Source organism: Cuculus canorus, chromosome 2 (assembly GCF_017976375.1).
Source record: "Cuculus canorus isolate bCucCan1 chromosome 2, bCucCan1.pri, whole genome shotgun sequence".
Lineage (NCBI taxonomy): Eukaryota > Metazoa > Chordata > Aves > Cuculiformes > Cuculidae > Cuculus > Cuculus canorus.
Window position 1 is genome coordinate 157980268 of NC_071402.1, and position 21943 is coordinate 158002210.

A 21943-nucleotide genomic window follows, 5' to 3' on the forward strand; every position below is an offset into this window, starting at 1 on the left:
TTTGGAAATCAACAGATGGTGATGGGTATAGAGCTGAGCTGCAGTATACCCATGCACATCTTGATAGACGTACAGATACATGTACACCAACAAACAACATGGATAAGATGGCAAATACATTCGGTCCTCAATGAGATGGTTTTAGAGTAATTCACTGACTTACTTACAGAGCTGGTCAAGGATCGTACCTTCTATAGTAATGGCTTGATCTCCCCTCCTCTCCTGGGTCAGGGCTGCAGCGCTGTGGTGGTAAAGTTCTGCTCCGCTTTTTGCAGACCCTAATCTGTTCACCAGCTAAAGAGAATCATGCAGTATTGAATGAAACACAAGATGCTTTTGTATAATAAAAAACTTCCTATACTATATTACAAATTCATTGCAATTACACCACAACAGAAATCGGTGAAGATGTGACCCCAAACCTAAGTTAAAGTTTGTACGAAGACATTACTGCTTAGCGGAGTTCATGATAATGCTTTAACGCTTATGACACCCACAGACAAGTTACAACACATGAGTTAACCCAGGTATTTGCAGCCTGTGACTTGGCCCTGAGGCAGCTCTGTTTCTATGAACAGGCATAGATTCCTGCCATATGGCATTAAGTGGTAGTTAAAAAGAGGGTTTTTTGTTTATCATCCATTAATCCATTGAGTCTTAGCCAAGGGAATACTGCATCTTAGTTGATTGCAAGTGCAAGGTAACTTGCTTTTGCAAAAAAAAATATAGTAGATGTCTTTAAATTACACCAAACTTCCTGAACACCTCTGTGGAATGACTGTGAACTTGCTGGGAGCTGAGCTGCTTCCTGTGTGTCAGGTGACCCACACTAATTTCCTAAATCAAGGTCAACTGTTTTTTTTGGACTAATAGTGAAAGCTTATGGCTACTTTATTACAAAGAAGGTATGGACTAAGACTAATTCTTAGAAAATATTTTACAACTCATTTATTTTAATTTATTAGATTCTTCCATGCATGTTTGCTGAACAAACAGCAGATTAGTCTTCTATTTAGGCATGATTTCTGTCTCTTTGGCTTTGGATACTTTCTTTGTAGGGTATGAATCTGTTCTAATTTAAAGACAGTCTAGAAGCATATTACGTCAAAATGCTCCTAACCTTTCTAAGAGATCTCTCTAGAGATCTAGATCTGAATTTAAGCTCCAAAACAAGCTGCTTCTATTACTATTTGAGACACCAGACTCTCAGATCAGAATATTCTGTAGCTTTTGGATATTCACAAGCCAGATCTAGTTCATTAGAACCTGTCTTGTATACAAGTGTTATTGATATGGCAGGTGACAGCAACTACTCATTCTCATGCAATGGATCCCTCCCTGTAAAATGAATTCTTCTACATCGTATCAGACTGCAGATCTTTGAATCTCTCCAAACTTACCTCACATTCATAGTGTCCCATATCTTCATTGGAAGGGTTCTTGATCACCAGGACTATTATGCCACTCCGTGGTTCACTGAAAGTCTGATATTTACCCGATTCCTTCAACAATACACCGTCTTTGTACCATCTGCAGGTGGAAAACACTGACCGTAAGCCAGGAAAAAGTATGGGGTGCTGAGAAAACCTCAGCTCACTGATCCATCTATCAGAGCAGTGGGTAAACAACTCAAGAAGTAAACATCAGACAGATGTTTGGATCCTGGAAGGATATGTTTACAGGTGTATAGATCACACATGGATATTGCACCTCACAGGTTTATGAGGTGTGTCTCAAGAAATCTCATCAGCCGATGCAGGGCAAAGGGCTTCAAATAATTTGAAGCTATGCTATGCTTTTTGTCTTGATATTCTAGGTTAGTTGCTGAAGAAAGAAATTCAAATGTACAGCAGGGAGGATAAAGAAAGTATAAGATGTTGTCAGGACTTTAGATATAATCCTGTTCTATGCCAGGGACTCTGTGTAGGCATTTCTTTCCAAGTGCTATCTAGAATAAATTGCTGAGAATCTCAGTAATGTTGGGATCAGAAAGAGCTGGCATTTAAAAGGGGTTAAGATGGAAGATACGGAGAAGGAAGGGTCATAACCTTGGTCAGGGTACACTTCTGATCTTACAAAATAGGAAAACAAGATTTCTTTTGGTGTGACTTGAAGAACTGACCTGATTTGAGGCCTAGGTGCTCCTTCGATAGTGCAGGTAAACTGAGCATCTTCACCCTCAACCAAATAAGCATTTCTAACCTTGTTCACAAACCGAGGTGGCACTGCAAAACAAGGATAAATGTAGTTAGTGTCTCGAAATACAACCAGATACAAAGAATGTAATTACCTGACCAGGTAATTCTTATGATGTCTGCACACAAGATAATAAATACCAAATTTTTATACCTAAGAATAATTGTCTACACCTGTACATTAAATACTTTAAAAAATTATTATTAAAATCATAGACTGATAGAATGGTTTGGGTTGGAAGGGACCTTAAAGCTCTTCCAGCTCGAACCCTCCCTGCCATGGGCAAGGATGCCTTCCACTGGATCAGGTTGTTCAGACCCTCATTCGTCTTGTCGTTGAACACCTCCAGGGATGGGGCATCCATGACTTCTCTTGGCAACATGTACGGGTGCCTCACCACTCTGATAGTAAAACATTTCTTCCTAATATCCAATTTAAATCTCCCCTCTGTTACCCCTTGTCCCATTGCTACAATCCCTCATAAGGAGCCCCTCCCCAGCTTTCCTCTAGGCCCCACTGGAAGGCTGCTAGAAGGTCTCCCCAGAGGCTTCTCTTCTCTAAGTTGAACAAGCCCAACTCTCTCAGCCTGTCCTTTTATGGGAGGTGCTCAATCCCTCTCTTCATTTTTGTGACCATCCTCTGGACTTGCTCTAACAGTTCTCTGTCTTTCCTGTGTTGAGGACTCCAGAACTGAACTGTCTTATCCAGGAGATGTTACAGATAACTTCTGGAATGTCTCAGTATTTATATTAAAGGTATTGTGTTACAGACCGCTTTAAAACAATACATCTGTGCAGAACATTACCTTGAACAAGGATCTTTCCCAGGGTACTGGCGTTTCCAGCAGGACTAGAAGCAAAGCACATGTACTGTCCTGAGTCAACACCTGTTAGGTTGTCCAAGATCAATGTGCAGGAACCATCAGGATCTTCTATTATAATGTGATGGGGATCAACCTCCACAGGCTTTCCATCTTTAAGACAAAGGGATTTATTTTTATTTAAATAGCTTAGCATCAATTATGTTTTATCCTTGGGAATTTCATTCAGCTTTTCAGCTAGACAGAAATAAGAACTGTATCTGCTTTATTGCAGTTGGTGTTTATAGTTGAGGAATCTCTTTATCTTTGAGGGAGTTCTTTATCTTTGTCCAGCTCTCTACAAAACATTGTCTAGGAGCATTGAGCATCTTCATACATCATCAGTCCTCATATAAAAGTGAAATTCTTTCAGAGTATATGCTGTGCAGTTACAGATCTAATTTGCAGCTAAAGGAACACTTTTAAATTGACTGTAAATATTCAGAATTGATCTTTCATAGAAAAGGCAAATAAGCTCAAAAAAAAATATTTTGAGTCTTCTCCTCTCTCAGTGCTTTAAGAAGGGAGGTTACTTGGAATCGTAGAATGGTTTAGGTTGGAAGGGACCTAAAAGATCATCCAGTTCCAGCCCCGCTGCCATGGGCAGGGACACCTTCCACTGGATCAGGCTGCTCACAGACTCACCCAGCCTGGCCGTGAACAGCTCGAGGTGATTTCTCTGGGCAGCCTATGCCAGTGCCTCACCACCTTCACAGTAAATATTTTTTTCTCTATATCTCATCCTAATCTCCCTTCTTTCATCTTAAAACCATTCTCCCTTGCCACATCACTACTCTCCCTGATAAAGAGCCCCTCCTCGGCTTTCCTATAGTCCCCCTTAAGTACTGGAAGGCTGCTGTAAGGTCTCCCTGGACCCTTCTCTTCTCTAGGCTGAACGACCCAAACAACTTCAACTCTCAACCCCATCTCCTAATCTTTACAAGGCATAAACTTATAGCAAAGCTGTTTCTTCTGCAGTACCGTAATGCTGGGGGAAAGAGTATGTCCACACAGCTGCCTGTGCTATAGATTACACACTAATCAATTAGGACAAAGTAATATAGATGGAGAAGAAATTTGGAGGTTGCTTTTAAACACTTGATGCTCATACCTTTGTACCAGCATACAGATGGCTTGGGAACTCCTGTAACTTTGCAAGCCAGCTTGACTGTCTCTCCCAGCTCAGCTGTACAGTCCGCCAGTTCTTCCTCAAAGTCTGGAGGTACTGAAATATCAGAATAAAAATGTTAGTCCAGAGGAGGGGGATTCTGTCCATAGTCGTGGATACCGCTATGTAAGCCAAGAATAGCTACAATTTTTTCAAGTCTGTGAGGTACAGAATGGAAAGGAAATTTTAGCAGCTAATGACTATCCAGGTGTCATGCTGTCGTTGCTTATCTGAGATTAAATTCAGTCTGTCAGATGTCTGTTCTTGGCTATAAATACGGACCATAAAAAAATGGGATTTATTGCTTAACTAGAAGTATTTTAGGCCATGATTTTAATAAGCATATCAATTATTCAGACAACACACAGCTGTCGCAGTTAAGATAATTCCTCAATTAAAATGCAATCCTCATATCCAAATTAGTATCTATTGGTCTCTGTACAATAAAATCTATACTTTGTTAAAGGGATCTTATTTTAACTTATTATTACCTTATGAAACTATGCAAAATTACTCTGATAGAATATCTCATTAGAACACCTCACTAGATAAAATGTCCAGACTTATTTTCAGTGTGGTCACACCAAATAAAATTTCACTCTGGCATTTAAAGAAGCCACATTTCTCTGCACCCTAAAGGGCAACAGTTTTAGCCCTGGGTCAGGTCCGTAGACTGCATGACTCACTGGAGTCAGAAGCTCTTCATGCAGTGGCCCAGGGCCTTTGTCACCAAATTCTGTGGTCATCTACCCTTCTGCAATCCCTGCTTCCCTGCTGCATCAAATGTATCTCTAGTGCCAGCTCTGGAATTTGTATTTTAGAAGTTGCAATAATGTGTTTCTCTTCTCCAGTGACACACATTTTCTGGGCTATTTTGCTGGAAAAAAATCATCCTCTGCTTATTTACAAAAATGTATAGATATGAACACAAGGAGATGAGCAACCACTTCAGCCTCTGACTCTGATCCTCCATCAAAGGCAACACACATCGCTCGAAACAGCCAAGGGGAGACACCTCTTCTCAGCTCGTCAGCCTATGTTTTTCACAATTGGTCTACTGACACTGAAGAATAATTAGAAAATTATTCATCTACTCTGGTAACTCCTCAAAATCTGTGCAGGTCCTGTGTGACCTCTGCTGTGTAAATCACTTCAGTGATATACAGTCTTGACACGAGATAGTAAATGGGGAGAGTCAAACCCCACTGCCAGATCCTGATAAAGGTGCATTCCCCAGCTCAGGTGAAGGACTTAACAATGTTATAATTATTACAATTAAAGCTTATTGCATTCTATGAAGTCATGTGAGTTGTTATTTACAGAAGTCCATGATGTTATTAAAGGGAAAAACCCCAGCTCTTGTCCATTTTAAGAGGTGGCGAATTACCCTAGGTGGTTTCTCTCCATCTTTTGCTAATCTCCTTACTGAATCAGGGGAACCATCCAAGAAAAAAAACTAAGATAATTGGGCAATATTGGGCTGTACTCACTCCAGACAGGCTCGCTGATCCGCTGTTGTATGCCACAGATATCCTTCACCCAGGAGTTCTTGATATTCACTGTACGTGCCTGAAGGAGGTACTTGCGGACTAAGTCTTCCCGTTCATGCCAGATCTCAAATGCCCGATCATCGCCTTCCACAATGTCATTCACGTCTATGTTGTTCAGCTGTGAGACAGAAAGACAAGAAAGTCAACAGACATCCTGTGTTCTTAGGGCTGAATTTCAGCCAGAACTTTTCCTGTAACTAAATCCTTGTTTAGGATAGTTCAGATCCAGGCCTAGGTTTGTGGACTAGAACCATCTTCAGGCAAGGTCTGAAATGGAAACAACTATTAAACACCAGCAAGTCTCCAGCTGCAAGCGTGTACCCTCTTCAGTGGACATGAGTTGTGTCATTCCCACTAAAGCTGTGTGGGAAGTTATAGAGAAGAGGGTGCTCCCAAGTGATAGGTGATAGTACAAGAGGGAATGGCCTCAAGTTGCTCCAGAGCTGGTTCAGATTGGACATCAGGAAAAGTTTCTTCACAGAAAGAGTCATTGGGCACTGGCAGAGGCTGCCCAGGGAGGTGGTTGAGTCCCAATTCCTGGAGGTGTTTAAAAGACAATTAGATGAACTACTTAAGGTTATAATTCAGTAGAGGACAAGTATGGTTGGGCTTAATAATCTCAAAGGTCTTTTCCAACCTAGTGATTCTATGATTCTATAATAGATGCTCCAACAGCAAAAGCAGCTTACATTGCTTTTAAAAATTTTTCATATTGTGTGAGCAATGCAATGTAGCTTTGGCTGAACAGCAGCCAGGGTCACTCTGTTACCCTTTTTCACAGTTTACTTGACTTTCTGGTTATCAAACAGACATTTTCTTGGGAGTAATTACTACATTTTCCAAAATAACATCCAGCATCAAAAGGTATCCCAAGGGTGGGAAGCACTGTCCCTACAGCACAGTGCTGTTGGGCCCTGGAACAACACAATTTGGGACACCATGAAAAGAAATTACAGAGCAGGCACTCTCTGGACAAAGAATCCATTTTCCAAGAAGTGGAAAATAAAACCTGTCTATGAACATCAACGAGGACAGAGATAGAGACTTTCAGAAGGTCCTTATTGGTCAAGAACTCCACAGTTCTTTTGTTTAGTTGGTTGCATTTTTCTGGAGTTGAGCATCTATTACACTGGGAAAATAATCCTATCTACGAATTATTGCCTGTGCCCTGAATGTCTGAAGATGAGCTGAAATCCTCTGATTTTTTCACTTCCAAACAGGAACTGGTGTCAGAAAAGGGCATAAGCACCAGAGAGAACCACTGGGAGTATAGCAAATGGCTAAAACAGCATTTTCTCCAACTTCCTACCAACATGACAGACTGCAAAACCCAAAGATCTTGAAATGCTAGCAAATACTATAGAGAGCACAATTCACACCAATATCTCATACTCATACAGTTAACTCAATGAGGTAACAGAGATGAATAAACACTTGTACACGTAATCTCATTGCTCCACAGTAAAATCCACCCATGCCTCTTATTATTTCTGACAGGCTTAACAGAGAGATTTTGGGCAGCGCATAGATTCTACTTCTGCTTCAGAGGTTTTGGAAACAAATAAATAGCTCAACAAGGTTAGTGAAATGTCCAAGCTGGATCTAACAGTGAAGTTCTAAATGACAGAAAAATGCTCTAGCTGAGGATGTAATGATCAGACCTTCATGATGTTCTTGAAGACATAACTGTAGGTGTCTGTCTTTGTGTCTCGCTTTGGTTTGCAGATCACAATATAGTTTTTGAAGAGGAAGACATGTCTTTTGTGTCCTTTCCATGCCATTCTAGCTCCTGGAGCTCCTTCCCACACGATGAAGTGGCCCTGATAGGAAAAAGAAGGAAGAGGACATAGTGAGGACCCTGGAATAATTACAAAGATGAAGTCTCACCATCATTTTTCAGTGAACAGATAACAAATGTTTACTGTTACATCAACTTATTCATCTCTGTTTTATCACAGCACAGCAGATTGTTTCTAATGCTAAAGGTGATGCATCAAACTGACAGCACCAACAGGGTGCACACAGTGGTTGTCATTACTTTGACCTTTAAATGGTATTCTTTGTTGCCAAAAAAATACAGTGCTTATGTTACCCAGTAACATAAGTTTCCCTGGCATCATTAGGGAGAAGTAAGTGCTCTTGCGGTTTGATTTACCAAACTATTTTGTTTGGGTTTTTTTTGAGGAGTGATGTCTAAATGTGGATAGATGAATACCCATCAGAGTGTCTCATTATCACTGTAATTTAGATTTACAATTCCACTCAGCAATGTACTGTAATTCCCAATGCAAGACATAGGATACAAAGAGGCAGAGTAAATTACTTGCCCAAAGTGGCACAGTATGTCTACAAAGAAACAGGAATCTCAGTAAGGATGTTGAAAGTCTGAGACTAGTGTCCCAATAGCTGGGTCATCTTTTCTCTGTGTTCCTAAAATGCATATCTGTTTCATGGAAGAGACCTGTAAAAGCATGCAGGTCTTTTGAAGATGTGCAAACAGCTATTGAAGAATGTCCATAAATTGATCTAATATTTTCACTTGGAGCACATGCAACATATACTATGTTGGCTTGTACTGAACTCCAGCAAAATAAAGTCTTTGGAAGAACTTTGTCAAACAAAAACCTCTGTGCTGAAAAGGCGCGGTGAGATTCTAACACTTGAGAAATCAACTGGAAAACCCACTGATACCATTAGTTTCAGGGGTTGGCCCATGTAGCTTGCCAATGAGAAGAGATGAGGAGGAAAAACTAAAATGTTTTAAAATCACCTGAGGGCTCAGAACAAATCTGTTCCTTTGTGGGAAAAACATATAACTACATTATGTGTGAATTTCTCCATAAGCATCTGTGCTTTGGTGCTTCAAACCTTAACCAAACCAGGACACCCATCTCTCGTAATAGTAAGGCAGGTGATAAGCAAATACTCTCTTTCAGATCTAAAGCAGCTTCTTGTAGGACCTATGGCTACTTAGAAACTAGTGAAGGCATCCGTAGCACTAATACTAACTGAGAAATTCCAGTTACCTGTCGGATGGGTTCCCCAAGGCTTTCCAAGGTCCCTGGATAATTCTCGATGAGTGAGACATGAAGGTCATTTTCTGCTCTTCGGGTGAGTGCAGACACAATGGCATAAGCCTGTTCCAGTAAAGTGCAGTTCTGGCTATTTCTTGCTTTGTTCCGGATAAATTCCTGTAGATTAATGAAGAAAATGTTACTGGGTTGTCTGATTAAAAAAATACATTTCCTTGATAGCCAAAGAGTTTCTCTATATCTGTTCTAGCTCTTTCATCTGAGCCACCTCTATCCCATTCTTTCTCCATATGTTACTTAGCTACTAATGCCTCCTCTTTCCTATTTATTCTTCAGTGTCGCTGGCTAGGCAAAGTGGCTTTTCCTTACATCAATTGATATCAAAACCAAAATTGAAACAAATACCAGATATACTTCAGTGACTGAAAACCAAAAAGCAATTCTAAATATATCCATTGCATTTCTCTTGTGGTCTACCATGATAACACCATGAGGCAAGTAATTCTTGTAGCAGTGGCAGTGCTAAATTGAGTCATTACTAGATTAAAAACAAGAGAGGACAGAAAAAAATATGAAATAGCAGTTATCCTTTTCTTCCACATCTTACAGAATCACAAAATGGTTTCCGCTGGAAGGAACATTAAAGATCATCCTGTTTTAAATGCCTGACATGGGCAGAGGCACATTCCACTGGATCAGGTTGCTCAAAGCCTCATCCAGCCCAGCCTTGAACACCTCCAGAGATGGGGCAGCCACAACATCCCTGGGCAACCTGTGCCAGTGCCACACCACCCTTACAGGAAAAAAATTATTCCTAATATTTAATCTAAATCTCCCCTCTTTCCGTTTAAATCTGTTCCCCCTTGTCCTGTCACTGCACTCCCTGATAAGAGCCCATCCCCTTCTCTCCTGTAGACTCCATTTAAGTACTGGAAGGCTGCTATAAGGTCTCCTCAGAGACCTGTTCCTGTTCCTTTGTTTTAGTAATGAAGACATACTTGCTGTCTTCCAGAAGACCCTCTGAAATGTTGGTGTTTACATGGAAGCAGGTGTTAAAAATTAGAAAGTTAATTTGAACCTTCTTCAAACAATTTAAACTTCTCACTTCCGTAATGCTAGAATACAAAAATATTTTGGCAGCCTTTTTGTCTGACTATGCTACTGCTACTTCCCATGAAAAATGTGATTACGAAAATCCTACTTCGAAAGTTTCATTTGTGGTCTGGTCTATAACCTGAGATAGCAGGACAGATGAAAACTTGAAATATGAAACATTTCATGATGGTAGAATGAGGTAAAGCTTTCCGTAATAGGAAAATTTCATTATACTATAATGTCAGCAAAAAAGACAAGGAAGTGAAGCCGGTAATTTAATTTCTTACACATTGGAAATTGTTTTGTTTTACATACGTGTTGCTGAGAATGAAGAAAATTCATACTTGTCATGGACTTGAGGAGAACGTATTGCCCTTTACTGCTTCCTCACAAGGGAAGGAGGAGCAGGTGCTGATCTCTTCTCTCTGGTGACCAATGGTAGGACTCAAGGGAATGGCAGGAAGATGTGCCCGGAGAGGTTTAGGTGGGATATTAGGAAAAGGTTCTTTACCCAGAGGGTGGTGGGGCACTGGAACAGTCTCCCAGGGATGCAGTCATGGCACCAAGCCTGACAATATTGAAGAAGCATTTGGACAGTGTACTCAGGCACATAGAGTGAATGTCAGGTTTGTCCTATGCAGGACATGAGTTTGACTCGATGATCCTTGTGGGTCCCTTCCAACTTAGGACATTCTATGATTCAATGATATATACACATCTATTCATATATATGTGCATATAAGCATTTTTTTCAGATATGTGTATCCATATATTAAAAGATCATCCAGATAAAGTTTGCTGAACTTTATGGAACTGGATACGGTGAATTTCTACATGGATTTCCATTTAGAAACCTTTTTAGAGATCGCCATCACTGGTTATGGTGATTACCGTCTTACTCGAGCAACTTTCAATTGTGGCTGCATCAAAGAAAGCCAAGAAATATGAAATTAAAATAAAAACTTTTTCTACCCAAGCTGCACAAAGCAGAGCATAAACCTATTACATGTAAGCTTATACCAAGTGCTTCTCACCTTGATTATAGTTTGGTACTGCTGGATCCTGTTTATGGGCTTTTCCAGGTAGTGCTGCAGTGGTGGGATAAGTGGCTGTGAAGGATCTTCATTAATTAATATTTCATCTGTGTATCTCTGAAAAAATTACATAGAAGAATGAGGAAAACTTGTTATAAAGAACAATTGACAAGATTGGTCCCTGGAAAATGCTCATATGATGCTGTTTTGTAGACCTAACTCAGCCAAATCCAGACAGCTCTAACAGATTTACTGCCCCATATTTTGGACACCCATAACCGTCCTCCATTCTTTACCAACTCGTTATAGTTTTAGACAGCAAGATGTCCAAAATACTGAATTTCTCTGCTTTTCCAGTGCAGGATTGACACTGGGGAAATGTGATCCAGAGATCACATGAAAAAGCACTTTCAGCAGGTGGGAGGGCATTAACAAGGAAACTCAATGCCCGCAACTGGTATCAGACCTTGGCATGGAGAGTTTGCAGTGCCAGCAACCAGAGTGAGTGAGGATCTCGGCACTGGCACCTGGCATGGGAAGCACAGGTCATGGGATCCATGTGGTGGTACATCAGTCACGGAGTTGGATCTTTATCCATTCCACTGACCTGGTGCATACGGATGCAAATGTGTGCAATTTACCAGCAAACTCAAGCTGGACTAGCTGCAAGGAGCAGACCCAGGATCCAGGCACGGACATGAGGGAGGCTGAGAGCTTGTGCTGATAATTTGAGGGATCTGTGAATGTGGGACTAGTGTGAATGTATGCGATTTTTTTCTAGCAAGCATCAAACTGGACTAGCTGAGTAGGAATCTCATGGAGACCATAAAAGTGCCCAGGATCTTGGCATGAGTATTGAATGGTCAGAGGGGTTATGCTGCCACTCAAAGGATCCACAAACATGCGTATGCTCATGGATCTGGAGTGTTGTGTGTGGGTTTTCACTAGAGAACTTCAATCCTGAGCAGCTGGAACAGAGAAACTGCGCTTGCCAATCTATGCTTACATTTTATGTGAGTTCGCTTGGTCTTATAATATGGTGACCCTTACTACATCCCTGAATTACAATTACATAATTGCAGCCACATTCATATCTGTGTAATCTTTATAATATTCATAAATGCATAAGCAAATGCAAATGTTCCCATATTGATAGTACCTACCAGGAAGAGCTGGACAGTGAACACAAAATTATTATATTTAGCAAAGATCTTAACTTTTAATAATATTTTCCAGCATCACATTTGTGATGAATAACTACATCTTGATGCAGTGGGTTATTCTGCAAGTACTCCGGGTGTTTTACCTTGTAGAAATCCTGGACAGCTTTGCTGACAACAATCGATTCAGCCTGTACCCGCCCCACCAGGTACTGGATGTACTTATTAAACTCTGCTTTGTGCTTGATAAAGCACATGGCCACGTCATCATCAGTGTCACATTTCTGCAAGTCTCGGAGGAAGACACTATGGAGATAAAGAAAAAAGGACATCTGATGAGAAGGTGATGGAAGATGAAGGCTGGAACACAGTCCCAGCATCCTGGGCTTTAAATCAGATAATTTCAGGCTAACACAAATTAATGGAAATTATAGGGAAATGAGAGATGCATTAACATTCAACTTCTCAGTGCCTCTCCATCTAGCATGATGCTGCCCTTCCTAGCTTGAATTCATGAAATACCCTTCAAGGAAGTTAGGGATGACTTTCAGGGGCTTGGCTCAAGTTGGGATGTATTCCTCAGTTTAAGGATCAATGAGCCATTCACGTGAGCGAAGACAGGGATTCCTTACTGTGTTTCACAAAGGATGTTTAGAAAGATTCACACTCACAAAGATTTTTAGCAGTGTCAGTAGCTGATGAAATACATCAGCTCTAGCAGTTGAGGTTCCTTTTGGGAATAAAACAAAACCAGAGGGAAAAGAGAGAAGTAGGAGGAGCAAAGAGACAGGAAATATATTCTCATGTCTCAGACAGTAAAAGTCCCACCTAAGTGTTCTCCTCATTGCAGAAGTGGTGCCCCTATAAAGCTTTTCCCAGAGTAACTATATACTTTTCATTGCACCCTGCTCAAATTCCTTATTGGTTGCTCCTGCTTATGATGCACCAATGGGAGCACATATTTATTGGGGACGATGCTGTGCACTCACTGATTGTTGAGCTTTGTGCGTACACATTATTGACACACCTCTCCCCTTAAGGCAACACAAAAATTAGGACAACAGAGTAGGAAAACAGGGAAGGGTGATTCTTGTGCTGTTTGCAGGAACTTTCTGTAAGAATGATCACCTCCTATGAGACAGCAAGGTGCAAAAGGAAGCCTCTTTGCAAGGGAAAGCCTAAGGCACATAAGACATTGTGCAACACCGCCTCTCCCTGAAAAGTATAATTATTTCAGCCTCGGGAATTCACTCTGAACAGCAGGTCTGCAGGAAATCCTTTCTTGGAGGAGGCAGAGGCATTATCCCATGGCATTGCACCTGGGCAACCTGCTACATCTGGGTGTGTTTTGAATGCATGGACACTGGCATTATTTTTAGATGAATGTGTGTCTCTATGAAGACACCACTGAAGTGCCTGTAAGACCATGCTGCCTTTTTATAATAACTCACTCAATTCAATTTGCTTAAAAGGCTAATAAATAAGCTGGATACATGGAGCCTTGAAGCTCTGAAGGGTCCCAGCCCTGCACTCTGCCTTAAGATGTAGCATCTCTCAACCTAAAAGAATGATCAGCTCCCTTGCACCTCAGCACTACTAGTGTTTCGCATCATTCACAGTGATAATAGCTACTGTGTCTCTGTCACCAGGTGTGTGAGTCACTCTTTGGTCTGAAATGAAGGCACGTGGTAATTCCCACCTGGAATGGAAGTGAGTAATGTCATCAAAATTTCTGAAGATGGTAGATTTCTGACTGGCAACAGCTCCTGGGACACTGGGACAGGTCTCAGTGTACTTGAGGTGGTGAGTCTGGAGGAACTGTAGATCTTGAATGTAATCCTCTTCTGAGATCAACAGCTCTTGAATAAGAACACTGAAGGGAAGATGAGAAAATGAAATCACAGAGAAATCATCACAATTATCCTTGATGTGCTGAGAGACTTCTAGGCTCTGAAATAGGGATATTTGGTCAGAGGAATAGACTCCTTGGAATCTGTTGACTAGATTCCCTTTAACCACAACAGGAACCTAGATGCACTGCTCATGGAGTGACACCTACAGACATCTACTCTTAGAGCAGACAAAACAGAGCATGAGTAAGAAAAGGATCTATGTAAAGCAGACAGTGGCAACTTCAGTGCCGCTTTATGCAATCAAGAAAGCAAACACCTCTTTGACAGTGTGCTGCTCTGCGAGGGAGCAACGGAAGGTTGTAGCTGCTCTTCTGAGTGTGCTTCCATTCCGTCTTCAGATAGTTTAGGATTTTTGTGAAACAAAACAAAGATGGGGAACCCCAATGTATAGAGGTACTGAAGTTCAGGATTTTTGTGAAAGCATAGGGCTTCCAGAGTTAGATCATGTTAACCTCTTCTTTGAATTCAATCAATACAATTTAGACAGTGACTCTGACAGGAGGGACCTGGATGCTAACATTCATTTTAGTTAAAAAGGCGGAAAAACTCAAGGTTGCAAATACCAAATGATGTCAGCTCACCTCAGCTTCCTTTTATATTCATCTTCAGAAACAAACTCTCCAGGGAACTCAGGAGCTTCTGTTGTTCCCCACTCTGGTGACAACTGAAATACAAGAAAAATCAAACATTATTCTTTTAAGTTAACAGCTCACACTGAGGAATCTCAATTGTATGTTCAATAGTCCCTTTCAAAAATTCCTAAACTAGTTGGAAATTTATTTTTTGCTGAAGGATGATTACGCCATTCAAACCCAGTTACCCCTGCACACGTATAGAAACATTGTCTAATCAAAACATGGCAAAGCCCAATGATGTTACAGACTCCTTCAACAGCCTCTTTGTATATCGCTCTATGCAGAAGGGATGGCTCTAAACTGCATCAGGAACATATAATTTTACATTAAAGATGATCAGTCACCTTTAACTTCTTGTCCAGATAGGCTGGAGATACCCAACCCTGTCGAGAGGGGCTAGATTTCGTTGGTTTAGTCCTGACCAGCCACTTCAAAGGATGGGCAGAATCAAGGACTTCCACGTATTGGCCTTCCTTCAAAGTGATGGTCTCCTTGTCAGGTGCAGCAGGCACATAGTCAGCTGTGACCATGTAGACATCAAAGATCTGCACACATGAAACAACAGTTATTTTGTGCTTTGAAAAAAAGAACACAGCAACACCAGCAGAACATCAGTGTTTATCTGTGTTTAATGTTGGGGGTTTTTTTCCTCCACTTCTTCTATGACAAAGATAATCACCTCTTGCTTTTTGCAGGTGGAAAACTAAGTCTCAAGGAGGCTCAGGCCACATTTTCACCTCTGTCTGAGGTGTTTCCAACTTATGTCACCGAGCAGTGAAATCTGCTCCCAAAGGAAAACAAAGAGTGGTCCTGAAAATACCAAAGTAGGTCAATATTGCCAAAGGTTTAATTTTGGGGTCTGTTTTAGGAAATGTTTTAAGTGAACACCCAGAAAAATTCTAATTTTTACAAAATTCTCATTTTTCTCAGTAAGAACTTGTCAACAAAATTCTCCTGACCAGTTTTACCCAAGGCTAATAGAAATTGCACTCTTACATTCTGAAGGTCATCCATGAAAGCAAAAGCTGCCAAATAATGGGCATGTTTTGATGATGGGGACTTGAATAACTTGTTCAAAGACACACAATGAGCATCAGGATTTGATTCTCTGTGCTCTATATCACAGACCCAATATTTAGCTATGAAATATACCTACTAAAGTGAAGTACATCCCTAAAGGGAGTGGAGATTCTTAAACCCTAGAAGACTGGTTTTTCTCAGGAAAGTTTTCCTCTTGTGTCAAACTTGTCTGTAAAGATACTATACCTCTCCTCTGGAATCCCCATCTTCAGATTCAGAGGAGGACTCTTGAGCAATGGACGAAGGTCTGGATCGCCCATGGCGAGGAGATGCAGAGGGAGTCCTTGATTCATCATCACTTTCTGCTCCTGGCACTCTAAGTGTAGCTAAAAAGTAGAGAGACAGCAAAGTGTGAAACAAAGATCTCCAATCTGAATGTGAGCCAAATGTGTAATAATTTTCTGTTTCATAAAGACAAAATTCCCTAGGAAAAAAACATTTGTAGTATTTAGTGCCATCTGTTGATATTTAGGATTAAATAAATAATTAGGATATTCTAATACCTGAAGTTACGTCTCTACTGCACGTATTGCCTACTGCACTGCAAGAATATTTGTAGGCGAGGTAATTCCTCCATTTTTGCTTCCAGATAAGATTTTACGACAAGATAATCAGTATATGATACATAAACTGGGATTTTTCATTTAATTTGACAAATCATTTGACTACTATGTAGCTGCAAACACAGTTTTCAGACTCAACTTGATTTTAGAAACTCATTGAGAGCTAAAACTTGAAGATGTGGGAAGTCTTCAAAACAGGATTGCTTTCAGGCTCGGGATTGATGAATATCTAAGGAACTCAAAATACCTAAATCACTCAATATACACTTCCATTTTTACAACTTGCCCTCCACTCTAAAGCTTAAAGTTAATCCGGCTTCTTTAATTAAATATTGTGTGTACAAAATAGACACAAGCCTTCTCAGTTTATTGCCATAACTGTATTTCTCCTTCCAAATTGTAGACTAAGACATGTGGTTTGGATGGGCTCTTACAAAAAATACTTAGCCCTAAACAATTACAGATGTTCGTTGCTTATGTAGGAGGGCTGCCTCAAAATACGTTTCATAAATCTCACTGATGTTTGAAGTCCAAAGGATATCTAAAAACAGATAGCAGAGTTTTTCTACACTAATTAAGCAGTGTTTGCCATGTTGCTTACCCTGACTTATTTTTGCAGATACCATTTCTGAGATACGCGAGGTCAGTTTCTGGAAGAACTCTTCTGAGCCAACATCAGCTAATGAAATAGGGCTTTTGGGTACACCTTCTCTACCAGCTTCAAGGTTTCCTGGAAAAGAGAGAATGTTCTATTAAGCAGGCAATATCATTTGAAAGTCATCTTTTTTTGAGTAACAGAAGTTTCCGTGGAAGGAAGATATAATTTTCTTCCCTTTCCCAGCTTTTAAAGCTGTGCTTCTTCATATTTCATCCACATAATTCACCCTTGAACAAAGAGAAGTCTTGAAAAGTCACAATATTTCAGAAGGTTTCAAGAGAATAGGACAAAAGTAGGTGTTAATCATGAAATAAACAAACTATCTCAGCTGCAGGTGTGAAGAGCAAGAGTATGAGAGAGAAAAAGAGCTTTTATTACCTTCTCTTGCTTCAGAGGGATGAATATCTCTGAAAAAGAAAGAGTAAAGCAGAATTAAAAGCTAAGCTGAAATATGTAGTAAGGAGAGCTAAATGAGAAACACTTCTTTCTCACACATAGTATGTGAAGGCTGGGAATATCTAGATTAGGACTCTGATCTGAACTGCAGGTGCTGGTAACTGATACTCACCAAAGCCACAGTAAGAAATGGGAACTGGACCATCTGGCTCATATAGGCACAGAAACACTTAGGTGACTTAAACTTTGAGTTATGCCCTATCTGATAATTCTCCTTATTCCTGACTCTCATGTAGCTTGAGATGACCCAGCTGCTTAGGGAGTGGGTGGCAGGATGGAGCAGCATCCATCTCTCAGGTGCTGCCGGGACTTTATTCTCATCTGACACTGAAATAAAGTTATTACAGATTAAAACATTATCTCAAGCGGGATCTGTAGCCTCAGTCAGTTTTCTGTGCTCAACCATTTCCAGTGGTTTCACCATGAAACCAAGGATTGGAGAATACACAAATGCTGGGGTCTGCCAAGAGATCTGCTTCCATCACATGAAGATGCCTGTGTGTTGGAGAAGCAACCTGTCTACTGATACTGCAGCAGCTTTGAGGTCCAAAAAGACCCTTGCTACAATTACAGCTTTTACCAGAATCTCATTAATCCATTCCAGCATAAAAGGGGAAGGAAACTATACTGTCAACACTAAGTGAAGATGGCTTCACATCTGTGAATAACTACCATCATTTGCTTCCATCTGATTCATAGAGTTTGTAGTGTTTCCCAAGGTACAGCTCTGCTAGGATATAACGTCCTGAAAGCAACATCTCTGCTATTCCTGTGCTCTTTTTGAGGCAGGATATAAATTTTCATTGCACAACCAGGGACACCTTATCTGAAGACGACCTACAAGAAAGCTGGAGAGGGACTTTTTCGCAAGGGCTTGTAGTGATAGAATGAGGAGGAATGGCTTTAAATTGAAAGGGGGAAGATTTAGATTAGACATTAGGAAGAAATTCTTCATAATGAGGGTGGTGAGGCACTGGAACAGGTTGCCCAGGGAAGCTGTAGATGCCCCATCCCTGGAAGTTTTCAAGGACATGTTGGATGGGGCCTTGAGCAGCCTGGTCTGGTGGGGCATGTCTCTGCTAGTGGCAAGGGAGTTATAATTGGATGATCTTTAAGGACTTTTTCAACCCAAACTGTTATATGATTCTATGATTCCAACGTGATTCGCCTTAATTCTCTGTTAGTACAAAGGAAGCAGGAGAAAGCTCGTTTTATGTGATGTATGATAAACTATATATCACCAAGTATGCCTAACAAAGCCTTGGCACATCCTTGGAAGAAGCTGCAGTGGAACAGCTAAATTCACACTATAGCTTTCTTCATACTCCAGAAGATGACTGGTCAAGCCTTCTAGGCTGGACATATTCTAGAAACTAATGTGTGTTCAGATGGATACAGCTTTTCACACTGTATTTGTGCAGTACACAAGCCTAAATGGCAAATCGAAGAGGACATTCTTCAGATGGATTTGTAAACAAGTAGTTTATGAGCAGACCATTTTCATCTACTTCTTTTTTGGTGAAGGATCAGTATGTTTCAATGTTGGCAAGTAACAGTCAGGCCTTGGCTCTGTCATTTTTTTTTTCGGCATTCTGCTTAGGAGGTGAAACAGTAGGGTTTTATACAACCTACGCAATTTTTAGGGTTTTTTTGTCCTTATTCCTGTCCTCCCTGACAATCAAGCATAAATGCTTAGAGTATTCACAACACTTTTCATCCTAGGACCTTAAACTATTTAAACTGTATTGCTGAGACATGAATGTCATTAGCCGTGACATAAACTGTCTAAAGTGAGCACTGCCTAGAAGTGAGTCATCAGAACTTCTGCTCCGCTTCCGCCTGGGTGGCCAACCACTTACCCCAGTGTGGTCATGATGGCTTCAGACACCATCACGCGCTCCTGGGTCAGAACTTCAGCCTCTTTCACTGCAAGATTAGGGTTTATCATTAGAGGACAGAAGGCAGAGCATGTTCTTTCTATGTATTTAATGTAGGCACATTTTCTAGATACAGATTACCAGAAACACTGGAATATTGAATCTGCCCCGCAAGTATCTCTTGACCTAGGATAAATACTCCCACTTATACAACACATTTAGTTTGCTCTTCCTCATCTTTATGTAGGTGTATGATGGCCCCATTTCTCTAAGCTGCTCTAGCTATGCTCCTGTAGCTCTTCTTTCAGTAAAAATGTTGGATGCGAGGAAAGATAACAGAAAAATGAAGTCCTTCACAGTGCTGCCCATACTCCCAGCCTGTATTTGCCTGTCCCCCATCCTAATGGAGAGAATTGTGCCTGCAGAGAACCTGGAAAGCACTGCAAAAGGGGAATCAAATAACTCTAACTACCTTGAGGCAATTCTACAATGAAAAATACCTTAGGAGCGAAGCATTCAAAATATTTCAAATGGTGATTTTTTTCTAGTTATTATACATTACCTTTCTTCCTTTTTCCTTTGTGCTTAATTGGGTTGTTTCTTAGATTTCTCCTCTGCTTATACAGAAAAGATGCTGCTGTTTATCCAGAATAAGTTCAGAAATTTAAACACTATATAGTAAAGAGTGTAATCCTTTGCAAGGCAAGCAAAATCATGGCTAATCTTGGAAAAATGCATTTTTTTTCAGTAGTGATTTCATTAATTTTCCTATCAATAGCACTTGTTTCTCTCTTAGGCTCTGTATGAAAGGTAACATAGAGAATGTGTTTGTGTCATAACAAATATTTACCATCTGCAACTTCCAGGGTGGCGGTGCAGATGGACTGGCCAGCCTTGTTGGTAGCAATGCACGTATAAGCTCCGCTGTACTTCTTTTTAACATCCAACAGGATTAGACTGTGATGCATATTTGAACTGGCAAGTTTATAGCCAGGAGTGTCTGGTTTGATCCACAGGATGTCTTCCCGAGACTCTTCTTTCAGCCAAGTAATAGTTGGTGGTGGATGTCCTAAAGAAAAACCAATGCAAAGAGCTTTGTTTTTCCTAATAGTGTTCCTTCCTTACAATTATGAGTCATGCTGTGAATAAATGCTATTTTGATCTCTTTTCTGATGCACTTCCAACACTAACAGGCATAATATGTAATAAAGGAACATAAATCTTTCTACAGCACACTCATAAAGACATTAAAATTTTTGTAAGCCCAAAACTGTTAATCGACACATCTTCACAACACTAGTAAGTGTTATTATTCCTGCTTTTAGTACAGGAACATGGAGGTGAAGATGAGTTAGATGCTTTTCTGTAAAGCATATAAAGTCTACTACAAATTTAAGAGTAGAGTTCCAGGTTTTGGATACAGGATATAAGGTTACAATCAGTCTAGAGAGTCTATAATGTGCCATGAAGTTATTTAACATAACTATTGGGCAGAGAGGCAAGATGTCTATCCGCTTACCTTCAACTTTTACAGATAATGTGATGCTTGCTCCCTTTTTCACCTTTTTATTAGTAAATCTTTCTAGGAATCTTGGTGGTATCAGCGGCTCATGGGAATCTGAAAATGATATTGTTGATGAATCATGGTGACACCTTCTATGTAAGTTCTGACTACCAAAAAATTCCTAAAGGTTCTGTTATCACCTGCTATGGCTTCTCTCACCTGTTTCTGCTGGCTTTTCTTTCTCATCAGAATCTGTAACACAAGGAGGAAAAACAGAATGACAAATACTCTTCTGTCCATGAGGTGGAGAAAAATAAAGTAACTCCAAGGGATTACCCCTTGCAGAAGATATTACACAGCAATGTTAGTATGATTATTACATAGAAATGATATTATGGCCATTCGTTTCAATATAATGAACCATTAAAACTAATGAGGCTAGGCAGGAATAAAATGTATGTTTATGAGACAACAGTCAGACCTTAGAGAAGTGACTTGTGTCATCTTGAGAACACAGTCATTTTATAAGTGAACGATTAAGGCATGTTATCTTTTATCTATAAACTTGCCTACCTCACTTGACTTACCTTGGTAGGCTTTCTCAACAAAAATAACTATATATAATGGAAGTATCTACTGGAAAACAGAAAAATGGTGCCAAAAATAGTCCAATACCAACCTTTGACTATCAGTCTGGCTGATGAATATGCAGAACCAGCAGAGTTGATGACAAATATCGAGTACTGGCCAGCATCTGCTTTAGTGACATCACGAATTTCCAGTGAGTGGAATTCCTGTTTATCAGTCTTCAGGATGCGATCCGAGGCCTTTAATGGCTCTCCATTTTTGAACCAATAGAGACGAGGATGTGGGTACCCTGCAAGAAGCAGTTACAGACATGGAGAACAGAATGTGTTGGCGACATCAATTTGGGATTATCTCCAAACAGGCAGATCCTTCTGAGCAGGAGCCAAGGAATCCTCAGCTCTGCCCAGGGCTGCTGTTTCAAGGATTTACCCAATTAGGATTGGCTGAAAATTCATTAAATTCTATTTATCTGCTAAAAGCTCTTTCCTGTCTCCTTAATTTCTGACACTCCCCATATGGGCTGCATGTGCAAATGCCTTCCAGGTTGGAAAGGTAACACTAAGGTCTGATTTGCA

At 40.4% G+C, this 21943-nt stretch overlaps 1 protein-coding gene across 13 annotated transcripts in view; it reads right to left on the minus strand.

The window, feature by feature from the left end:
* The window catches only part of OBSCN (obscurin, cytoskeletal calmodulin and titin-interacting RhoGEF), a 201046-nt gene that overhangs the window by 48055 nt on the left and 131048 nt on the right, over window positions 1–21943 (minus strand). For all 13 annotated transcript variants that reach the window (XM_054057971.1, XM_054057959.1, XM_054057967.1 and 10 more), the window contains 21 exons: window positions 21460–21657; window positions 21000–21032; window positions 20796–20894; window positions 20127–20345; window positions 19259–19325; window positions 17322–17350; window positions 16887–17015; window positions 15909–16048; window positions 14987–15187; window positions 14589–14671; window positions 13794–13967; window positions 12241–12400; window positions 10935–11051; window positions 8800–8964; window positions 7435–7593; window positions 5714–5891; window positions 4167–4280; window positions 3002–3169; window positions 2123–2225; window positions 1401–1530; window positions 189–294 (listed from right to left, as the gene is read on the minus strand). In XM_054057971.1, coding sequence (XP_053913946.1) covers window positions 189–294; window positions 1401–1530; window positions 2123–2225; window positions 3002–3169; window positions 4167–4280; window positions 5714–5891; window positions 7435–7593; window positions 8800–8964; window positions 10935–11051; window positions 12241–12400; window positions 13794–13967; window positions 14589–14671; window positions 14987–15187; window positions 15909–16048; window positions 16887–17015; window positions 17322–17350; window positions 19259–19325; window positions 20127–20345; window positions 20796–20894; window positions 21000–21032; window positions 21460–21657 — 2772 coding nt within the window. The remainder of the gene's footprint in view (window positions 1–188; window positions 295–1400; window positions 1531–2122; window positions 2226–3001; window positions 3170–4166; window positions 4281–5713; window positions 5892–7434; window positions 7594–8799; window positions 8965–10934; window positions 11052–12240; window positions 12401–13793; window positions 13968–14588; window positions 14672–14986; window positions 15188–15908; window positions 16049–16886; window positions 17016–17321; window positions 17351–19258; window positions 19326–20126; window positions 20346–20795; window positions 20895–20999; window positions 21033–21459; window positions 21658–21943) is intronic.